Source organism: Triticum aestivum, chromosome 2A (assembly GCF_018294505.1).
Source record: "Triticum aestivum cultivar Chinese Spring chromosome 2A, IWGSC CS RefSeq v2.1, whole genome shotgun sequence".
In the NCBI taxonomy this organism is placed as follows: domain Eukaryota; kingdom Viridiplantae; phylum Streptophyta; class Magnoliopsida; order Poales; family Poaceae; genus Triticum; species Triticum aestivum.
This window is the reverse complement of record NC_057797.1, coordinates 627,785,902-627,806,801: the sequence shown is the minus strand read 5'-3', so window position 1 is coordinate 627,806,801 and position 20,900 is coordinate 627,785,902. Positions and strand designations below refer to the sequence as shown.

General features: G+C 43.5%; 1 protein-coding gene across 1 annotated transcript; it reads left to right on the top strand.

Annotated features, from left to right (window-relative positions):
* The first annotated feature begins 7,588 nt into the window (after positions 1-7,588).
* On the top strand, positions 7,589-11,156 carry LOC123185751 (cytokinin riboside 5'-monophosphate phosphoribohydrolase LOG1). The gene is made up of 7 exons (XM_044597578.1): positions 7,589-7,859; positions 8,395-8,492; positions 8,697-8,727; positions 9,401-9,500; positions 10,108-10,178; positions 10,369-10,512; positions 10,605-11,156. The coding sequence occupies exons 1-7, from the start codon at positions 7,698-7,700 to the stop codon at positions 10,737-10,739; spliced, it is 741 nt and encodes a 246-aa protein (XP_044453513.1). The 5' UTR covers positions 7,589-7,697; the 3' UTR covers positions 10,740-11,156.
* Positions 11,157-20,900: the final 9,744 nt, after the last annotated feature.

The following is a 20,900-nucleotide window of genomic DNA, read 5'->3' as shown; positions in this document are numbered from 1 at the left end:
GATGATGATGATGATGAAGTAGAAAAGGTAGAAAAGGAAAGAGAAGAAGGTCGAGGGGTCGAAGTTTTTCTTAGTTTTAGGTTTAGATTTAGTTTAGTTTAGGTTTAGGTTTAGGTTTTTTTTCTTCTATTTTTTTAGGTTTAGGTTTAGATTTAGTTTAGTTTAGGTTAAGAAGAAAGATGAACAAAAATAAGAAGAAGAAGAAGAAGAAGAAGAAGAAGAAGGACAAGAAGAAGTAGAAAAAGTAGAAAAGGAAAGAGAAGAAGGTCGAGGGGTCGAGGATCGCCGAGGGGTCAAAGGTTTTTTCATAGTTCGAAGTGTCAATGGTTTATGTGATGTGATGTCCTAAATTTTCTTGACTTGATCGGTAAAATTTGCAGGATTTGTGCTATTTCATCTCCTTGGAGTCATCATGGTAGAAGTTTTTGGTCTGTGATCCCGCCGTTGTTCGACTACTTCCTCTACAGCCGAGGGTGAGCTATGAATCCACCTTCACCTCATACGCTCTTTTAACCATGTCAGTAGATTTCATTTTCATGCTAAGTCGTGTAACCTAGGCGTCTCCCGTCCGAAAGGGTTGCATCGATAAATATGCATTCAATAGCATATTTATCGCCATAACTTATTCGGATTGTCCAGCGATTTCCATGGACATCCCGAGTATGTGTAGATTGGGTACATTCTCCATGCTCTACCCCATTCCGAGACAAAATTTTGGTAGCGCCTCCGTGTTGTTCTCCGGATGCACATTCTCTCGGCTTATTGCCGAGACGTGTATTTGAGGAACAGCGAGCAGGTGCTGTCGAAATTTTGTCTCAGAATGGGGTAGAGCATGGAGAACGTACTCAATCTACACATACTCGGGTGGGATTAGGACCTATCTTTACCTATTAGAGTGTAGGTTGCATGGACGTAATAAAATTGACAAACTGGATTAACTGATAAATATACATGCTGATGGACCTATCTATACCTATTAGAGTGTAGGTAGGCAAGATGAGTGATCGTGCGTGGATGTACACCGGTCACACTAGTCAGAAAGACATGACCAATGAATTGTTAGCAAAAACCAAGGGGTTTGTGAGAGTCACATTTGCAAATGACCAGAAGAAAACCTGGTGCCCCTGTGTCTGGTGTGACAATTGGCACAAGAGGGCAGAGGAAGAAATGGGAAAACACCTGCAGAAGAGTGGTTTTGCGCTTGGATGTACGGTGTGGACATTTCATGGTGAGTCTGCCCAACATGCCAGAGCTGAGGTGGTTCGTCGTCGCACCGACAAGCAAGGTACCGGGGTGGAAGACATGGTGCAAGAGTTCGATGATGCTCGGGATTCGGGCGATGAGATGGAGGAATCTGCAAAAGCCGTCAATGAAATGTTGGAGTCTTCAAAACATCCTCTCCACGAGCACACTGAGCTTTGTCAGTTGGATGCCATCTCACAAATAATGGCTCTGAATGCTCAATTCAACTTGGGCAAAGAATGCTACGACATGGTGATGACAGTATTTGGATGCTTTCTACCCAAAGGCCATGTAATGCCTGCAAACATGTACCAGTCGGACAAAATCCTCTGTGCACTTAAGATGCCCTATGAGAAGATACATGCATGTGAGAAAGGATGTGCCTTAGTGGGTTGTTCCCCCCTCGGGGCACCCCTCTGGTACTTCTTTGGCCCAAGTTGTGTATTCTGGTCCATAAAAATTCTCCAAAAAATTTCGCTGTGTTTGGACTCCGTTTGGTATTGATTTTTTGTGATGTAAAAAACAAGCAAAAACACCAACTGGCATTGGGCACTATGTCAATAGGTTAATCCCAAAAAAAGATATAAAGTTACTATAAAATGATTGTAAAACATCCAAGAATGATAATATAACAGCATGAATACTTCATAAATTATGGATACATTGGAGACGTATCAAGGAGACCAGACGACAATCGAAGAGACACAAGGCAACAGGGCGCGCCCTATGGGGGGTCACACCCTATTATGTTGTGGGCCCCACGAGGCTCTATCTGACCTAATTCCACTTCTATAAATTCTCAAATATTGGGAAAGCAACAAAGAGCCACCTGAAACCCTTTTTCTGGCGCCGCAAGCTTCTGTTTTTCTGTGATCCCATCTAGAGGACTTTTTTGGTACTCTGCTAGAGGGGAAATTGATCACGGAGGGCTTCTACATCATCCTTGCTACCTTCCGATGATGCATGGGTAGTTTACCACAGACCTATGTGTCCATAGCTAGTAACTAGATGGCTTCTTCTCTCTCCTTGATCTTCAATACCATGTTCTCCTCGATCTTCTCGGAGTTCTATCCTATGTAATCTTCTTTTGTTGGGATCCAATGAATTGTGGGTTTATGATTAGATTATTCATTGAAAGTAATTGGGTCTTTTCTGAAATTTATTATGCATGATTGTTATATCTTTGTATTTCTCTCCGATCTATCTGTTTGGTTTGGCCAACTAGATTGATTTATCTTCAGTAGGAGAGGTGCTTTGTGATGGGTTCAATCTTGCGGTGCTCTATATCCCAGTGATAGAAGGGGACAAGAAACATATTTGTATTGTTGCTATTAAGTGTAAAACGATGGGTTTTATTCATATTGATTGGGTTTACTTTCTCTACATCATGTCATCTTGCTTAAGGCGTTACTCCATTTTTCATGAACTTAATACCATAGATGCATGCTGGATAGCGGCCAATTGGTGGAGTAATAGTAGTAGATGCAGGCAGGAGTCGGTCTACTTGTCTTGGATGTGATACCTATATACATGATCATTGTCGTGAATATGTCATACCTATGTGCTTTTAGATCAATTGCCCAACAGTAATTTGTCCGCCCACAGTTTGCTATGCGTTCAAGATAGAATCTTCGAGTGAAAACTATGGCCCCCGCGTCCACTTGTATCATATTATAAAATCCAAAATACCTTTGCTACAATTTTACTTCTTTTATTTTACTTTACAATTTATCCATCTACCTAGCTATACAAGATTTGATCCTTGCAATTAACGAGTTCAAGGGGATTGACAACCCTCTTGCTCGTGTTGGGTGCAAGTATTTGCTTTTGTGTGTGCATGTGCTGTTCATGAGGCTTTGCGTGACTATCCTATTGGTTCGATAAACCTTGGTTCTCACTGAGGGAAATACTTATCTCTACTATACTGCATCTCCTCTCCTCTTTGGGGAAAATCCCAATGCAGCTCACAAGTAGCACGCACACACGCGTGGGAATTCCAGTTGTAGGGTGTTTCAATACGTTCATGATTTGCTCATAGTGGGTTGCGAGAGTGACAGAAACTTAAACCTGAATAAGGGGGTTATTGTGTATGGGAGTAAAGGGGATTTGTTACTTAATTCTATGGTTGGGTTTACCTTAATGATTTCTAGTAGTTGTGAATGCTTGCTAGAGGTCCAATCATAAGTTCATATGATCCAAGTACGGAAAATATGTTAGCTCATGCCTCTCCCTCATATAAAATTGCAATAATGATTATCGATCTAGTTATAAATTTCCTAGGACAATTTCGCAAATCCTACCACCACTTTTCCACACTCGCTATACTAACTTAATTGTTCTTTTATTAAAACGAGACCTAACTTTTTCTCAATGCAATGCATCAGATCGAGGCTAGTGGCCAACCATGCTCACACAATTGTTCGTCCTCCCTCATGTTGAAGCTTTCTCTGCTACCCTTCTTCTTTGGATCACCACGGAAACCATTCGGGTCATCTTCCTCGTCGTCCTCCTCCTCATGTTGCTGTCCGCTGGCCCAATCATGTTGTTGTGTGTCTGCGCGCATCTAGGTATAGGTGTCGGACTAGGTGTAGTCATGATGCGTGCATGGCTGGGAGTAGCCATGCTGCGTGCCTGGCTGGGTGTAGCTGCCGGACTGGGTGGGCTCCAAGTTATCCACCTGCCCGTCCTCATAGCCACCTCCTCCTCTGCTTCCCTCGGGAATGATGTCAAACATCTCCATGTCCGTGATGTCGTACATCGTCTTGCCCACTTTAGGTAGACCAGCAAACAATGTGTAGGCACCCAACTGCTTCCCACCCGGCACTTGCATCCGGACAAGCTACGGCGATGAACACTCCGAGAAAAGCAGCGACTCCACATTGACGTTGATGATGTAGGGAACTTTCCTGGCCACGGATGCCAGGGGCTGCCTACCAAGCTGCTTGGCGGCGTACTAGTATGGAGCCTTGTAATGCTCCGGCCATGGCGACATATGCTCGGCCGGCAAGGGCGGCGGAGCACGACCTCCACCATGTCCGCAATCAGCATGCCCACCACCACATCGGCCACCAGCATGCCCTCCGCCAGTCTTCAGCTTCTTGAGCATTTCTGCCTTTGCGGCCTTCGCTTTGACGCATCGATTTTGCCATGTCGTCGAGTTGATCTTCAGGGTGAGCGTGTTGTTCGGATCCTCCACCACCATCGTCTCGGGCATGGTCTCCTCCAGGTCCATGCGTTGGTGGCGGGATGGAAGAAAGAGAGTGGGGGGGGGTGCCGCAAAAACAATGCGGCCAGCAACAAAAAAGCAGCTCCACCTCAGTTTTGGGTGGGCCTGGGGTGTCAGGGTCCTAGGTGGCTCGTGTCCAGACTCCCACAATTCCCCCTAGGTTTGGTTCCGTTTTGCGGGAAAACTGTGGTCCGGATTGCTAAGCGGACCGATGGGAGTCAGTGTTGGATGGCTTACAGAGTCCGGACAGATAGAGGCGGTTTGAGGGTCTGTGTTGGAGATGCCCTTACCTAGCACTCGTATGGGAGGCTTCCATGTCGGTTTGTGGGGCATACGTGCAAGGACAAGGGTCTGTCCTAATGTCGGGTTACCACACGTTTAGGGCCTTCTTCCTTACTCGTAGCATGTTTCCTAATCTTCTCTCGATCGTGCGATGGTAAGCACCATCCTGAGGCGGTGGTGTCGTTCTGGTGTCGATGGGGTGTCCTAGGCTGTTGGGGGGGGGCATCTTGGTGTCGAAGGGAGCTTGTCCGATAAGAAATTTGACCTATCAACGAGAAGCCCCCCATCAGTAGTCGTAATGGAGCAAGGTCAGCGAGTAAGGTTGATGTAGATACCCTTGGAAGCCTTCGTCTTATTATCCAGATAGGATGTGCTTGCATTTCGTCCTTTTGATATCTCGACCTATGGCAGATGATTTTATTAGTTGACAAGGAGAGGGTTGTTCTTTGTAAGTTGTTTGACATTGATGTTTGGACAATTTTTGACGGTTTGCATCTTACAATACTAGAACATGAAGATGTTTGTGAGGGGCACAATTGTTTAAGACGATGCCACTATGGCCCCATACAGTGCGATGTTGCAGACGTTTCATGCCGTTGTGCTAATGTTAAGCATCCACCATCATGTTGCAGGGGAGGGGGGCTCTGCAAATGGTGCATATTGCGTCACGCTGGAAGACTGAGGGCGACAGTGGTTCGCGCATCCGCTTCGGACAAGCTATCATCTTGGGTCATGAAATGTTTGGGAAGATTGAAATAGACCCACCTTCAATCACTTCCCTAGTTGTGATGAACATCGTTTAACTTGTCATGGAGGACATTAGACAACTTACAATATAAATAACCTTATTTTTGTTTGCTTTTGGTCCCCATGTAAATAACATTATCGCTTTTTCTCTATCTTAATTAATGAAATGGCAGTGCTCTTGCCATTTCCCGTATAAAAAAACTCCGTTCTCTAGAAATGCCGTTGTCTAAACACATTTTTCCAAGAGATACGAACTTGCGTAAAAGGATTCTTGCACAACTTGAAGATCGATAGGTCCGTTGATTGGACCGTGGCCACCCGGGAATCTGATCTGACTGGTCCATCATTGTGCGGTTTCCAAATGAAAAGCATTGCATGGTTAATCAGCGGTCAGCTGAGCTCCCATGCATGCAGCTTTTCACAGAATCACAGCCATGTTCTCACCTGCATGCCCATCTGCAACGGGATATAAAGATGAGACAGGAAGCTATCTTCTGCCATTTTCCTAGAGCCTGGACCGTAATCTACACTCTATGAATACCACCAAAGCCTTATAATTTCCCCTAAAAAACCATATAATTTTCGTTTTTGAAACAAGTAAAAATACTTGTGATTAACCTATGTCTTTTACTAAGACCGATTCAACGATCGAATACGTGCGAGTGCGAACGACAACCTCAGTCGCTACACTGCACTGACATCAACACTGCAAATCAAGACAAAGTTGTCGAGAAAAGTACAAGGTGAACAACTTCGGTACAATTACCTGAACTTGTAAAGTATGCCTGCGTATCCACTTACACTGAGTAGTACTCCCTCTGCCCTCTCAACTTCAGTACAATTTTGTATTCAAGTTAGTATAAAATTGAGATACTTAAAACGGAGGGAGTAGTAGTTATGCCTTTGCTCACTCAAGTTCCTCAAAAGTATAATCTTGTCCCTCGCACTTTGCGCATGTAAGCATATTGGATCGCAAAAAAACACAGCATTGCTTGGATTTTTTTACAATTTACTGTCCATCTGGTCAAACCCGGTCAAAGTGGTAAAAATCTGAGTTTGGACTAAACTTACGCGGTTTTGAGACTTGAAGGACCAAATGTGTACCAAAAAATCTTAAGTGACCAAGTCTATATTTTCGGGAAACTTGAGGGACCAAAAACATAATTTTCTCTATAGTATATTAACGCTAGACACACTGAGGCTTCGTTTGACATGAGAGGTTTCGAGGGGTATCGAGTGGATTTTTCACGTGTGGCCCGGAACCCTCTACAATCCTCCTTGGCCCATTTGGCAGACGAGGTTTTGCTAGCGCAATCCACATGATTCCCCGTCGATCCGCCTCGAACCATGCGGGTCAGAAGGCATGAGGAGGCCCTTGTGGAATTGGAGCCACGCGCGAGACCGAGCCTTCTCCTCACGCCGCTGGCGGCAGCAGCCGTCCTCGCGGAGGGGATGTGTGGCTAGAGGGGATATGTGGCTGGAGAAGGATTTAAGCTTTCAAGGGGATTGGGTAAAAGAGGAGGATTCACCAAATCCTCTAAAATCCCCTCCTCCCAAAACCTCCACGATCCCTTCCTGTCAAACAAAGCCCGAGGATGTCAAAATTCCCTTCGCTGTAAACATGCTTTCTGCTCCTCTTCCTTTGCAAGGAAGTCTGTCCGGCATCTCCTTGATAGGCCCTAACACAAGGGCCGACATCATGTTTTTGGTCATCGCAGTTGCAAGCATGCATGCATGCACGGTCTCTCACAGGAAAACCTAAACTAGTTCGTACCCCACCAATTTAACAGAGATCGTCGTAGTACTCCTGGTTACTTACTATACTTGGACGAATATCGGGAAAAGAAGAGACCGGCCTACTGACTGTAATAATTCTTAATCAGCTGTGAGCCAATCATATCATATTACACACTAGCTACATCCATCCAGGCATCCAGCTGCTTCCCTCTCACGGAGCACAAAAGAAACATACATTCAGCTAGCTCAGGTAGAATATCACAGTAGCTGCTCGATCGGAACCAACTTACCGCGCATAAATAATGCCATGAGAGGGGGCCCTAGCTCGCTCGCGAGATACACATACATATATAAAGGGCCAAGAGCAGGCGCAATGAGTGTGTAGGCGGTAGTGGGATTTCATCTTCACCGTTGCGAGTCAGGAGAGATATATAGCAAAGATACCACCGGCCGGCCGGGACAAATGGATAGAGAAGATGAGATGGAGATGGAGATGGGAGCAGAGGCAGTAGCGCAGGTGATGGCGCCGCCGTCTCGGTTCAGGAGGGTATGCGTCTTCTGCGGGAGCAGCAAGGGCAACAAGATGAGCTACCAGGATGCCGCCGTTGAGCTTGGCCAGGAGCTGGTACGTACTCTACTCACTCGTCTTCTCTCTCTCTCTCTCTGGCTAGTTTTTCACATCATTTCTCAACTCCAGCGCTAGTTTCCTTGATTGTTTCCGCTCAAGTGTTCTTCTCCGCATTAGCTAGCCAGCTCCATTCTGTCTTGTCACTTGAATCTTGGCTTGGTGCTCAAAGAGTGAAACCGGATGATGTTTTCTGAACACACTTGCTCGATCTTGTTGTGAACTTGTGGTTGCTTTTACAAGGCTTGAGGGTCTGTGGTTTTCTGCATGGGTTCATGTAGCCGAGCTTATTCGTCGACTACTCACAAAGACAAGACATACCAGCTAGCTAGTTTGTGCAGTACGTACATGCATTTGCCCAACTTTTGGTGTTCTGCCAGGCTCGCCCGTCTAATGCCCTTAATTTGTTTTCCGCAAGCTAAATATGGACAATAGTGTAATAACAGTAGATGCGTGACATTATACAAGATGAGAAATGCCCATAAATTAACTTTTCTCTCCAATGTTTATTGCCATGGTTGTTTCACCACACCAGGTAGCAAGGAACATTGATCTGGTGTACGGAGGAGGAAGCGTGGGGCTCATGGGCCTGGTCTCTCAAGCGGTCTACAGCGGAGGAAGGCATGTCATCGGGTATGTAAACAAACAAACAAACAGCCATGATGATTCATTCTTCAGCATGTACTACCGCTTCTGTACTGTGGAGCGTGAAAAGAATAGTCGTTGGAGACTTGCAAGATGGCAAGGAGATCAAAACAGAGTCGTATGGGTCGATTCCTCCAGTTGCTACACACATAATGCCAGTATATAATTTGTCATCTTGCTGTCCCTATGCAGGGTGATTCCCAAGACTCTCATGCCTAGAGAGGTAACAATAACATTCCCACGCCTGCACCTTCCAACATTTCTGCCATTGTTTAATCACCTGCAGTGCAATGATTCCCATGAATTCTACATCCGTTTTTATCTTTTCCCACCCTTTGAACCGACATTTGTATTTACTACTCAAATTTGTATGTAATGACCGGACCCCAGTAGAGAAGCACGTAATTAAGCATGATGTTTTTATTTTTTATTTTTCACAAAGCTTGTTTATCTCTCCTGGTAGTGGAAAACAAGGATACATGGATGCAATCTTATCTGCTCTCTTTTGAAGAAAGATCACATGCATGGAATGTTCAGTGAAATCTTGTGTCCTTTTATTTTGGAGTTGATATCTCGCTGATCTTGACTGCCGCATCTAGTGCCTGCCCCCTTTTGTTCTTAATCAAGACCTTTATGAGCCTTTAATCTGCAGATACTGACTTTGTTAACCCAAAAGAAATGTGTCAATTATTTTACACAACAGCACCATGATTACCTCCCCTGACCCTTGCATGCATTGCCCTGCGGATTACAATATAGTACCATTTGCAGAAAGTTGTCGTCCTTGACCCCCCGTCCCTAGTGTCCCTGTCTTAGATTGGGCTTTTAACACACATGCATTGATGCATGTAGCTAGTGTTCTTGATGCTGCCTGTGGCTGTGGGTGCTGCATGCAGATAACAGGTGAGACGGTGGGGGAGGTGAAGGAGGTGGCGGGTATGCACCAAAGGAAGGCTGAGATGGCCAGGCAATCTGATGCCTTTATAGCGCTCCCTGGTTAGTCCTTCGATCCTCCTGATAACACCTGCAAATCTCTACCAACTTCTTCAGTCGACATGCAGCTTTGTTGTATGCTATGCAGCTTTGTTGTATGCTACGTAGCTTTTGATGGTCGTCGCTTTCTGATCTCATGGTTAGTGGAAAGTGTGTGTGTAAAGAGGAAATAGGATCGATGCGTGCATGAGTATGGGGTTGACTTTGACCTCATAAATCCACTTGCTAGTTTTCTTAGATTTCTTTTTTGAGAAAAGCTAGTTTTTTTTCCCGATGATCCACTTGCCAGTCCAGTAGTGGACTTGTGGTGGAAGCATGGCCTGTACTTTTGAGAGTCCACTTCTGTTGTTGGGTCACACAACACACATGAGAAAAGGCCCATGAGAGGAGTAATCTTGGATGAGGCCTGGATGTGGTTATCATGAAATACGCCTGCGCTTTTCATAAAAGAACTTACATGAACCTTTTTTCGTTACAAAAAAGGAAACTGTAAAGAAAACACTTACAAAGAAACATGATATCTGAGCAAAATCACTTACTCAGATTTTAGATCCTTTTTCAGAACAAAGCAAAACCACCTGTATTGACATGTAAAACTCTGATCCTGCAGGGGGCTATGGAACACTTGAGGAGCTCCTGGAAGTAATCACATGGGCCCAGCTTGGCATCCACGACAAGCCGGTATGTACCGTGGTTCATGTCTAGACCGCTCTAAACCGCCATGATGGCTTTTCTCTAAAAAAAACTACGTACTGACCTTCCCTAAAAAGAAACGAAAAAAAAAACTACGTAGTACTGACCTGCACGCGCAGATCGAGGAAACTAACAAAAAACCGCATTCAGTCTGACGCCCGGGAAACGTGTGTCGCAGGTCGGGCTGCTGAACGTGGACGGCTACTACAACGCCCTGCTGTGTTTCATCGACAATGCCGTGGATGAAGGATTCATCAAGCCCACTGCGCGCCACATCATCGTGCTGGCTCCCACGCCCAAGGAACTGCTCGACAAGCTGGAGGTAGGTACCTTCATTACCTGACACATCGCCTCCAGCTTCTTTCATCATCATCACCATGCATCTGAAACTGAAAGGAACAAATCTCCATGCAGGAGTACTCTCCTCGGCACGAAGAGGTCGTGCCCAGGACGAAGTGGGAGACGACGGAGCAGCTGAGCTGCTGCAAGATCCCTGCGCTGAAAGAGGGCACGGTGATCGTCCCGGCGCAGCGAGGAAGCATGCTGTGAGTTCGGTCAGGTTCCGAGGGGGGCTCTGAGTTAACCCTGTTGCCGGCGGATGCGCAAGCTGCAAATCTAGAGCGCGCCGTAGCCGCATTGCCTTGTTTTAGTTCCTGTAGCTCTGGTAGAACGTGTCTAGTGTCGGGACTGTCGATTGATCACTGATGTACGTAGTCGTGTGTTATGTGCTATGAGGTGTAGAGTTAAGATTCAGATGTCATCGATTAATTTGGAATCTGTGTGGCGGGTATGCTACAGTTGTGTAGAGCCAAGGTTCAAATGGATCAATTCCAGCGTCCAACTATACCTTTTACATATGCATAGAGTATGGACCCTAAAAAAACATATGCATAGAGTATGCCCCAAACTCTTTTACGCCGTGACGGTATGTAATGGCAGATCTGGCACCATCCACATTCTTTGAGATTTGTGCGACTGAGGCCCACTACGGACGGTTGTATATGTATGTATTGCACACTTCAGCTTTTACATATTTCAGAATCAAATCACTGCCGAGTCCTACCAGCATAGTCAGAAAAAAGACACATCGTGGTACACATCTTTCTCTTTTCCCACTCAAGCACACATACTCTCTCTCTCTCTCTCTCTCTCTCTCTCTCTCTCTCTCTCTCTCTCTCTCTCTCTCTCTCTCTCTCTCTCTCTCTCTCTCTCTCTCTTAAATCCATCACTTTTATTTTCTTTTTCATAATTTGGATGATTCAAATCTCTTTAACAAAAATTCCATTTATTTTTTAATATATTTGAACTATTTGCGGCAAGACCTTTAGACAAGATCAAACCTGGATGCATTTGAACGCGTTTGGTTTTTGACATTTCACATTTCATATGTGAAAAAAAACCTATTTCGCTAGAAAAATGTGAAACAAACCTATTTCACTGGAAACCTATTTACCCCAAACATAAAACTGAAATGTCAATTTGTGAAACTGATTATTTAAGAATGTGTAACTGTTTATTTTCAAAAGAGTGAAACATGTTATTTCAAAAATGTGAAATTGAATAGATGTGTTCTTTTGTGAAACAAGCCAGTGCAAGATGAAATTTAAGTTCCAAAAATGAAAACAATATGAAACTAAAATGTCAACTTGTGAAAGTGATTATTTGGAATGAGTGAAATATGCTATTGTCAAATCTTTTTTGAAATGAGTGAAATATGTTAGTATGAAATGAGTGAAATATGTTTTTATAAAATCTTTTTTGAAATGAGTGATATATGTTATTGTGGTTTTTTTTGGAAATAAGTGAAGTATGTTATATGAAATGAGTGAAATATGTTTTAAAATGTGTGAAATCCTTTTTATAAAGAGCGAAATATGCTATTCTGAAATGAGTGAAATATGTTATTATAAAATTCTAAATGAGTGAAATATTTTATTGGGAAATGACTGAAATATGTTATGATGAAATATTTTTTGAAATGAGTGAAATATATTATATGAACTGAGTGAAATATGTGTTGAAATGAGCGGAATTTGTTTGAAAATGAGCGAAATATGTTATTTATGAAATGGCTGAAACATGTTATTCGGAAAATGAATGAAATATGTTATTAATAAAAAATCTATATGAGTGAAATATGTTTTGTGAAATTGATTTTGTTAACTCGTTCGGAATATATTCAAGGCTTTTTAAAGGTCACTTCACCATGAGTTCAAATATATTTAAAAAAACTAAATCAAAATTTTGATTAAAGAGATATGAATGATTTTAAGTTAGCAATGGTTAAATAAATGGATGAATTGGTTTGGGAGAGAGAAGAGAGAGAATGGGCATCGGGGATCTTCCGGGAGCAACTAGTTGACGAGCGCTCCTTCGGGAGCCTCGCAATGATCACTTCGCGGTTGGCGCGCTCTCAGCGCTCCCTCCGTATTTTTTTTATTTTTCCGCATGCATATTCAGCTTTTTCAGCGGGGTTTTTTTTTTTTTTTTTGACTTTTTAGTTTTCTATCGGTCTTCTAGCTTTTGGATCAAAAAAATATTCCAAAAAAATTACGCGAAAAAACGTGTTTTCTTATTTTTGTTTTCGCGAAGGCACGGAAAAAAATGTGTTCTTTGTTTTTTTCTTTCCGCAAGAGGCATGGTTTTGCTTCCACGAGATGCATGGTTGTGCTTTCGCGAGAGGCACGGCCGTGCCTCTCGGAAACGGAAAAAATGTGCTTTATGTTTTTTTCCTTCCGCGAGAGGCACAGCCGTGCCTTTCAAAAACAAAAAAATTTATGTTTTTTATTTTTTTTCTTCTGCGAAGAGGTATGGTTGTGCTTTCGCAAGAGGCATGGCCGTGCCTCTCGGAAACAAAAAAAAGTGTCTTTTTATTATTATTTTTCCTTCCGTGAGAGGCACGGTTTTGCTTCCGAGAGACACGATTGTACTTTCTCGATAGGCATGGCCGTGCCTCTTTCAGAAGAGAAAATACGGTGTTCCCGGTTCTGTTCTTTTGTCTGTTTTTTCCTCTGGTTTTTTCCATGGAAAAAAAGTTCATCAAAATTTGTCAACATGATATCTAGTTTTGAAGATCTCGACGTGAGGAATCCAACGGTGAAAATGTTTCAAGATTCGGACGCACGACTTAAGAGATAAAACATTTTGAATAAAGGAATCTATGAAAAAAGAAAAAACTCCCACGTTACGACAAATGGCACATATGAAGCGCGTCATTTGTCACAACCTGAGGAGGGGGAATGATCTTTGCAGCGAATACTCTTCAATTAGTGATTTTGGGATCTTCCTGTACGCTATGGGGACTGACTTTTTTTTTTGAGCAAGCTGAGGGGAGCAACTATGTATCACTTGTAGCAAGGTAGAAGCACGCATCGCCTGAAGGAACACATCTGGTGGGCCGGCCCAGTGACAGGTTTCTTCATTTGCAACTCAGTTTTGTCTTTTCTCTCATTTTTTTTATTTTTTCCTTTTTTTCCTTTTTTACTTTTGTTTGTATTTTTAAAATATAACTAAAACTACAAATATTCCAGAATGATTACTTAAGCATTGAAAGAAAATGTTTGTACAGTGTTCAAAAAATGTTGATAGCACAAAAAAATGTTCACGTGTTTCGAACAAAATGTAGTAAAACTATAAAAAAATTAATCATGTATTAAATATATAAAAATATTGCTGATGTATAGGACAAATGTACAACGTGTACAAGAAAAGGTAGTCACTAAAACATAATTTGAAAAAAATTTACTCATGTTAAACTACTGTAAAAAACGTTTATGATGTATACCAAAAATGTACAATAAGCATGAAAAAAATTATACATCAAAACATATATTTGGATGTACAATGTGCATGAAAAAAGTAGACATCAAAAAATATATTTGGAAAAATGTTAATTATGTATGTGAAAAATGTTTCTAATGTATACCAAAAATGTGCAACTTACATGAAAAAGGTAGATATCAAAACATATATTAGGGAAAATGTTAATTATGTATTTGAAAAATGTTAAACATGTATAGAAAATGTCTGTGGTGTATACGAAAAATGTACATCGTGTGTGTAGAAAAGTAGACATGTGTTGGGAAAAAGCAAAAAGAAGAAAACTGATAAAAAACGAAAGAAAAAATAAAAGAAATAAAAATCAAAACAAAACCGAAATGGAGGTGGCCACCCCAGGATCGCCCTTGGACCTGATGGTCTTAATGATGAATTCTTCCAAAAGAATTGGGACATGGTGAATATGGACATGTTTGAGCTCTTAAATGACTTCTGTAAAGATAGACTAGACATTAAAAAGACTAAATTATGGGATCATGTCACTAGTACCCAAACAGAGAAATGTTGATAGGATGCAAAAATATAGGGTTATATGTTTTACTCAATGTTGTCTTCAAACTTATTACCAAGGTGCTAGTTAGTGGATGCGCAAAGTGATTTGGTGTGTTATTAGGGCTTTCGAGACAACCTTCCAGCAAGGGAAGTTCATTCTTGAAGGGGTAGTCCTTTTACATGAGACTCTGAATGACCTACACAAAAGGGAAAAGACTCTATGATCATGTTTAAAATAGTTTTTGGAAAAAAACATTGAAAAGATCAAGCGATCTTTATTACTCCAAATGTTAGAGATGAAGAACTTCCCTAACAAATGGAATGATTGGGTTATGACGATTGTCACTACAAGGATGATTGTTGTTGAGGTTAATAATGAAATTGGGCCACTTCAAAACATTCCAGGGTCTTAGACAGGGTGACCATTTGCCCCCTTCCTCTTTGACTTTGATGATGATGGCTTGTCCATAATGATAGATAGAGTTATGGAAAATAATCTTCTCCCTAGCCTTTCGACTCATGCTGCATATGGTGGGGTACCTATCTCGCAGTATGTTAATATCATACTTCTCTTTCTGAATGACCTTGAGCAGGCAAGAAACCTTGAGTTCATTTTATGCCTCTTTGAACTCATGTCATGACTAAAATAAATGTTCATAAATGTAATATTTCCATGTTAGGTGATGATGTGACTAAGGGGCTGAATTTGAGGAAATCTTGACTTGAAAGACTGGAAGCTTACCCATTCAATATTTGGGCATTCCCGTTGATGAGAAAAGAATTAGAAAAAGTAATTGGAGTAAAATTGTGCAAAAAACTTGGAGGACAGATTAGAATGTTGGCAGAGTAGGCTTATAAAAGTAAATGTGCACTCATAGCAAAATGCAAGATTAATGTCTCCCTTTTCTCGATATATACATTGCTCTTTGCATTTGCATGTCGACTTCTAATATGAGCGCTCAGCCGTGACAATGTACACGCCGCTCAGATGCACACAACTTAACTTGCAGATGAACGTGCCAATCATTCGGCCAGATGGAGATGGTATTCTATGTTGGGAATTACACCCTTCAAGGAAATGCACATCGAAATCCTCCTATAGGCCATGCCTACAGGATTTAGAACAAAGAGAGGCAGCCATACCTAGTCAGGTAACTCGGGAAGTTAAACAATTGCTCAAACAAGTGTCGAAGGAAAAGAATATTATGCCTAGAGTGCAAAATTTTGCTTGGAGACTATTGGGAAAAAGCAATCCCAACAGGTAAGAGAGCAGGAAAATATTCCAGCCGCATCAAAAAACTATATTAGGTGTAACCAAAAATAAAATGACATGCATCTATTTTTTACCTGTCCTCTTGCAAAAGTTGCATGGATATCCCAACCATGGTTCATCAAATATGAAATTCTATCAAATACTTGCAGCGATACAACAACTATTCTTCATGTTTTACTTCACTCATGGCACCCCCAAGCTACTCTAATAAATATCATGACTTTTTTGTGGTGCATATGGAAGGCCAGGAATGACACTCTTTTGCTAGAAAAGAAACAAAATCCACACAAATTTACCAAGCTAAGCAGGCCATCTTAAAGAACTAAGAAGTAGCTCTTCAAACAGATTTTGAAGGAACAAATATTAGACAAAACATGCTGAACATTAACAGGTCTTTACATTACAACAACAAGGCCATGGAAAAGTTATACCGGACGCTGCTTCAAACTACAAAATTTTCACAGATGCATCATGGAGAGAAGACGTGCAAAATATCACAAGGATTGGACTATATATCCAAATAGAGGAAGATCGCCAAGAAATGGACATCATCATTCTTTCTATGGAAGAAAGAGTTTGTTCTCCTCTCTAGGCTGAAGCTCTAGGTTTATAGGTGGCAACCCATGTTGTTATTGCGCTCAAGGAAGAGGCCATACCATTCTACACAGACAATCAAATTTTGGCTAAGGATGCAAAGTCTAGAGATATTCGAAATAATCACGGTATTGAGAAATTAGGAGTCACCTAGGAATGTTTTTGCCACCACTAGTCACATTTAGACAAATGTACGTTTCATTCCCATGAATCTCAACAATAGGGCTCATAATAATGTTGTCGTGCATAATACTCAAATCTCAATGTTAGCCCTAAGAGCATCTATAGCCGGACATGCCAAATATGACACCCTATACGCCCATGGGCGCACCCGGGTGCGCCCGCAGACAGTGACCGGATAGTCCCCAAATCATCTCATCCACAACCGCGTATCTCATATCCGGCATCCTATATCCATAATAAATCATGCAACGTAGTACATAGATCACCAGACGCCCAAAATCAACAAGAAACAGACTCTAGATCGATAGCAAACAATCATAATTCACATATAACATCACCAAAAGATCATCAGACCAACAAAGTTCACACAGTTCAAACGTCCGGCAAATTCTAAATAGATATTAGGAGCTAGATATGAGAGAACGGAGCTTCACCACTTCCTCGCCCACCCTTTGCCCTTCTGGTTGTCGGCTCTACTGTAGGTGTCTGTAGCAGGAGGTAGATCGACGTCGGAGCCGTAGGAGTCGAACCCGTCATCAGAGGAGGAATCAAAGATGACGATGTAGCCCTTCAAGCGTCCGACGATGCAGTCCTGCTACCACTTCAGCTTGGCCACCCTCGCCGCCTCTGGACCTCCTGCCTGGACTGCTCAATGCTGAGCCGGAGCACCTTGGCATTGAGCCTCCGAAGCCGCTGGGCATCCGTCTCTGCCGTCGTAAGTGACCGGCGGTACACCCACTGGAGGAGACGCTCATTCTTGTAGGGCATCGCCGACATCACGCGAGGGTGGCGGATAGACTGCGCAGCCGCATTCGACGCGACCCCATCTCCCTTGCTCTCTGCCTCTCGCGACAGGCAGTGCATGCCTCCAATTCCGGAGTGCACATCTGCGGTGCTGGTGGAGCGGGCAGTAGAATCCATCACTCCCCGCGTGGAGCAGTGGACCGAGGTGGAGGAGGCCGATGGATGGGTGGCGCCGATTGAGCTACCCTCGCAGATCCGTGCGTGGGGCAGGAAGGGTCGGTGCCAGCGTCGGCGCTGCGATTGTGGGCGATAGCCGGTGTCGCACCTGAACCGGAGTTGCCGCCCATATCCACACAGGAGCGCTCCAACGCGATGTGGAGGGCTAGCTCGTCCTCGTCTGCGGCACCATCACAAAGGAAGGCATCCCACTCGTCGTCGTCGGAGCTGCCGAAGTGGCTGCCGGTGCTGGACATGGTCGCCGACTCTCGGGAGTTGACGGATTGGAGCAAAGGGGAGCCGAGTGAAGTGAGGCTAGGGTTTGCTCCGGATGGGGATTTTGTGAGGTCGGGTGGTCCAGAGGTGGGTCGGGCAGACATGGCGGACGCGCTCAGTCGTGCCCGGGCCGCCTCATATCCTCCCTATATTTGGGCTGAATATGAGGGGTGCCGGTCAGCCCGGACGTTTAAGGGTGGTTTGAGGCGCTCGGTTGGGTCCGTTTTTTGTGACCAGTCGGCCCGCCCGAGCATTTGATATGGGTTTGGGGTTCCCGACTGTGGATTCTCTAAGATTATCTACAGCCGGGCGCCTCAAACTCGCCTCATACGCCCGGGCGGGCCGCCCGGTCATGTTTTTTCGACCCAGACGGGCTCCTTAAATGGGCCTCAAAATCCCGGGCTAACCAGCACCCCCCATATCCGGCCCAAATATGTGGTGGATATTGGGCGCCCGGGCACGCCCGCCACATGGGACAGGCGAAGGGGTCCCACGCGGACTCGCCCAGAAACCCCGCGGTCAGACGGACGCCTCCTCTATCACCGCGGTGTGGACGCCGCATGGCACCGCTCTAGCAAACCGCCTGAGATAAATCGGCCTATTTAAGTTGGCCGGAGTCCCGCAACCCTAGTCCATCCTATTGGGAAACGTAGCATGCAATTTCAAAAAAATTCCTACGCTCACGCAAGATCTATCTAGGAGATGCATAGCAATGAGAGGGGAGAGCATCTTTATACCCTTGAAGATAACAAAATGGAAGCGTTTATCAACGCGTTTGATGTAGTCGTACACCTTTACGATCCGTCCCAATCAAGTACCGAACATACAACACCTACCCGTTCAGCACACGTTCAGCTCGATGACGTACTCGCCTTCTTGATCCAGCAAGACGGGCGAAGTAGTAGATGAGTTCCGGCAGCACAACAGCGTGGTGCCAGTTGGTGATGAAGAAAAATCTCCGTAGGGCTTCGCCAAGCACTACAGAAACTAGACGGGGGATAAACTAGAGGGGACGGGGTTGCCGACACGCGGCTTGGTGAATCTTAATGTGTCTTGGGTGCTAGCCCTGCCCCTCTATTTATATGTTGAGCCTTGGGGTCGAAACTTGGAGTAAAAGCCTCCTCAAAGTAGGTTTTGCCTGAAAGGTAAGAGTCCTTCTCGGACTCCGGGGCTAGACGTTAGGGTTCCCGGCCTCTACCCCCTAGACGTCAGGGTTCCTGATGTCTAGCCTCTGGTCTCCGCAAAACTTCCTTTTGCACTTTCCAAAAACCTCGTGGGCTTTCCCCTTTGGCCCAAATAAAGTGTTCTCGTACCCAAACATTTCGTGAAACATCCGGAACCCCTTCCGGAAATCAAACACTACTATCCCATATATCAGTCTTTACCTCTGGACCATTCCGGAGCTCCTCATCATGTCCATGATCTCATCTAGGACTCCAAACAACATTCGCACCAACATACATAACTCATATAGTACTATATCGTCAACGAACGTTAAGCGTGTGGACCCTACGGGTTCGAGAACTATGTAGACATGACCGAGACACCTCTCCGGTCAATAACCAATAGCGGAAACTGGATGCCCATATTGGCTCCTACATATTCTACGAAGATATTTACCAGTCGAACCTTATGACAACATATGTTATTCCCTTTATCCATCGGTATGTTACTTGCCCGAGATTCGATCAACGGTATCCACATACCTAGTTCAATCTCATTACCGGCAAGTCTCTTTACTCGCTCCGTAATACATCATCTTGTAACTAACTCATTAGTCACTTTGGTTGCAAGGCTTCCTATGATGTGTATTATCGAGAGGGCCCAGAGATACCTCTCCGATACTCAGAGTGACAAATCGTAATGTCGATCCATGCCAACTCAACAAACACCTTCGGAGATACCTGTAGAGCATCTTTATAATCACCCAGTTATGTTGTGATGTTTGATAGCACATAAAGTATTCCTCTGGTATCCAGGAGTTGCATAACCTCATAGTCGAAGGAATATGTATTTGACATGAAGAAAGCAATAGCAATAGAACTGAACGATCAATATGCTAAGCTAACGGATGGGTCTTGTCCATCACATCATTCTCCTAATGATGTGACCCCGTTCATCAAATGACAACACATGTCTATGGTTAGGAAACTTAACCATCTTAGATTAACGAGCTAGTCTAGTAGAGGCTTACTAGGGACACGGTGATTTGTCTATGTATCCACACATTTATCAAGTTTTCGGTTAATACAATCCTAGAATGAATAATAAACATTTATCATGATATAAGGAAATATAAAATAACAAATTTATTATTGCCTCTAGGGCATATTTCCTTCAGTCTCCCACTTGCACTAGAGTCAATAATCTAGTTCACATCGCCATGAGATTAAACACCAATAGTTCACATATTTATGTGATTAACAACCATAGTTCACATTGTAATTTGACAAACATGCAAAGGGTTTACTAGAGTCAATAATCTAGTTCACATCGCCATGTGATTAATGCCCAAAGAGTACTAAGGTGCGATCATGTTTTACTTGTGAGAGAGGTTTAGTCAGCGGGTCTGCCGCATTCAGATCCGTATGTATTTTGCAAATTTCTATGTCTACAATGCTCTGCATGGAGCTACTTTAGCTAATTTCTCTCACTTTTAATATATCCATATTGAGACTCGGAGTCATCCGGATTAGTGTTAAAGCTTGTATCGACGTAACCCTTTACGACGAACTCTTTATCACCTCCATAACTGAGAAATATTTCCTTAGTCCTCTAAGAATAATTTTGACCGCTGTCTAGTGATCTACTCCTGGATCATTATTGTACCCCCTTGCCAAACTCATGGCAAGGCACACAACAAGTCTGGTATACAGCATAGCATACTTTATAGAACCTATGGTTGAGGCATAGGGAATGACTTTCCACTACTGCAGGATGCTGCTAACGCGACACTACGATCAGAGACCCTTCGAGAAACTATGTGCGATGCAATAATCGCAAACGGTGGTGTATGAAAACCGTCAAAAATGTGTAAAACGTTTGCGATGACGGATGCATCAAACACGGTTCAGATTTTAGTTGCGTGTGCGATG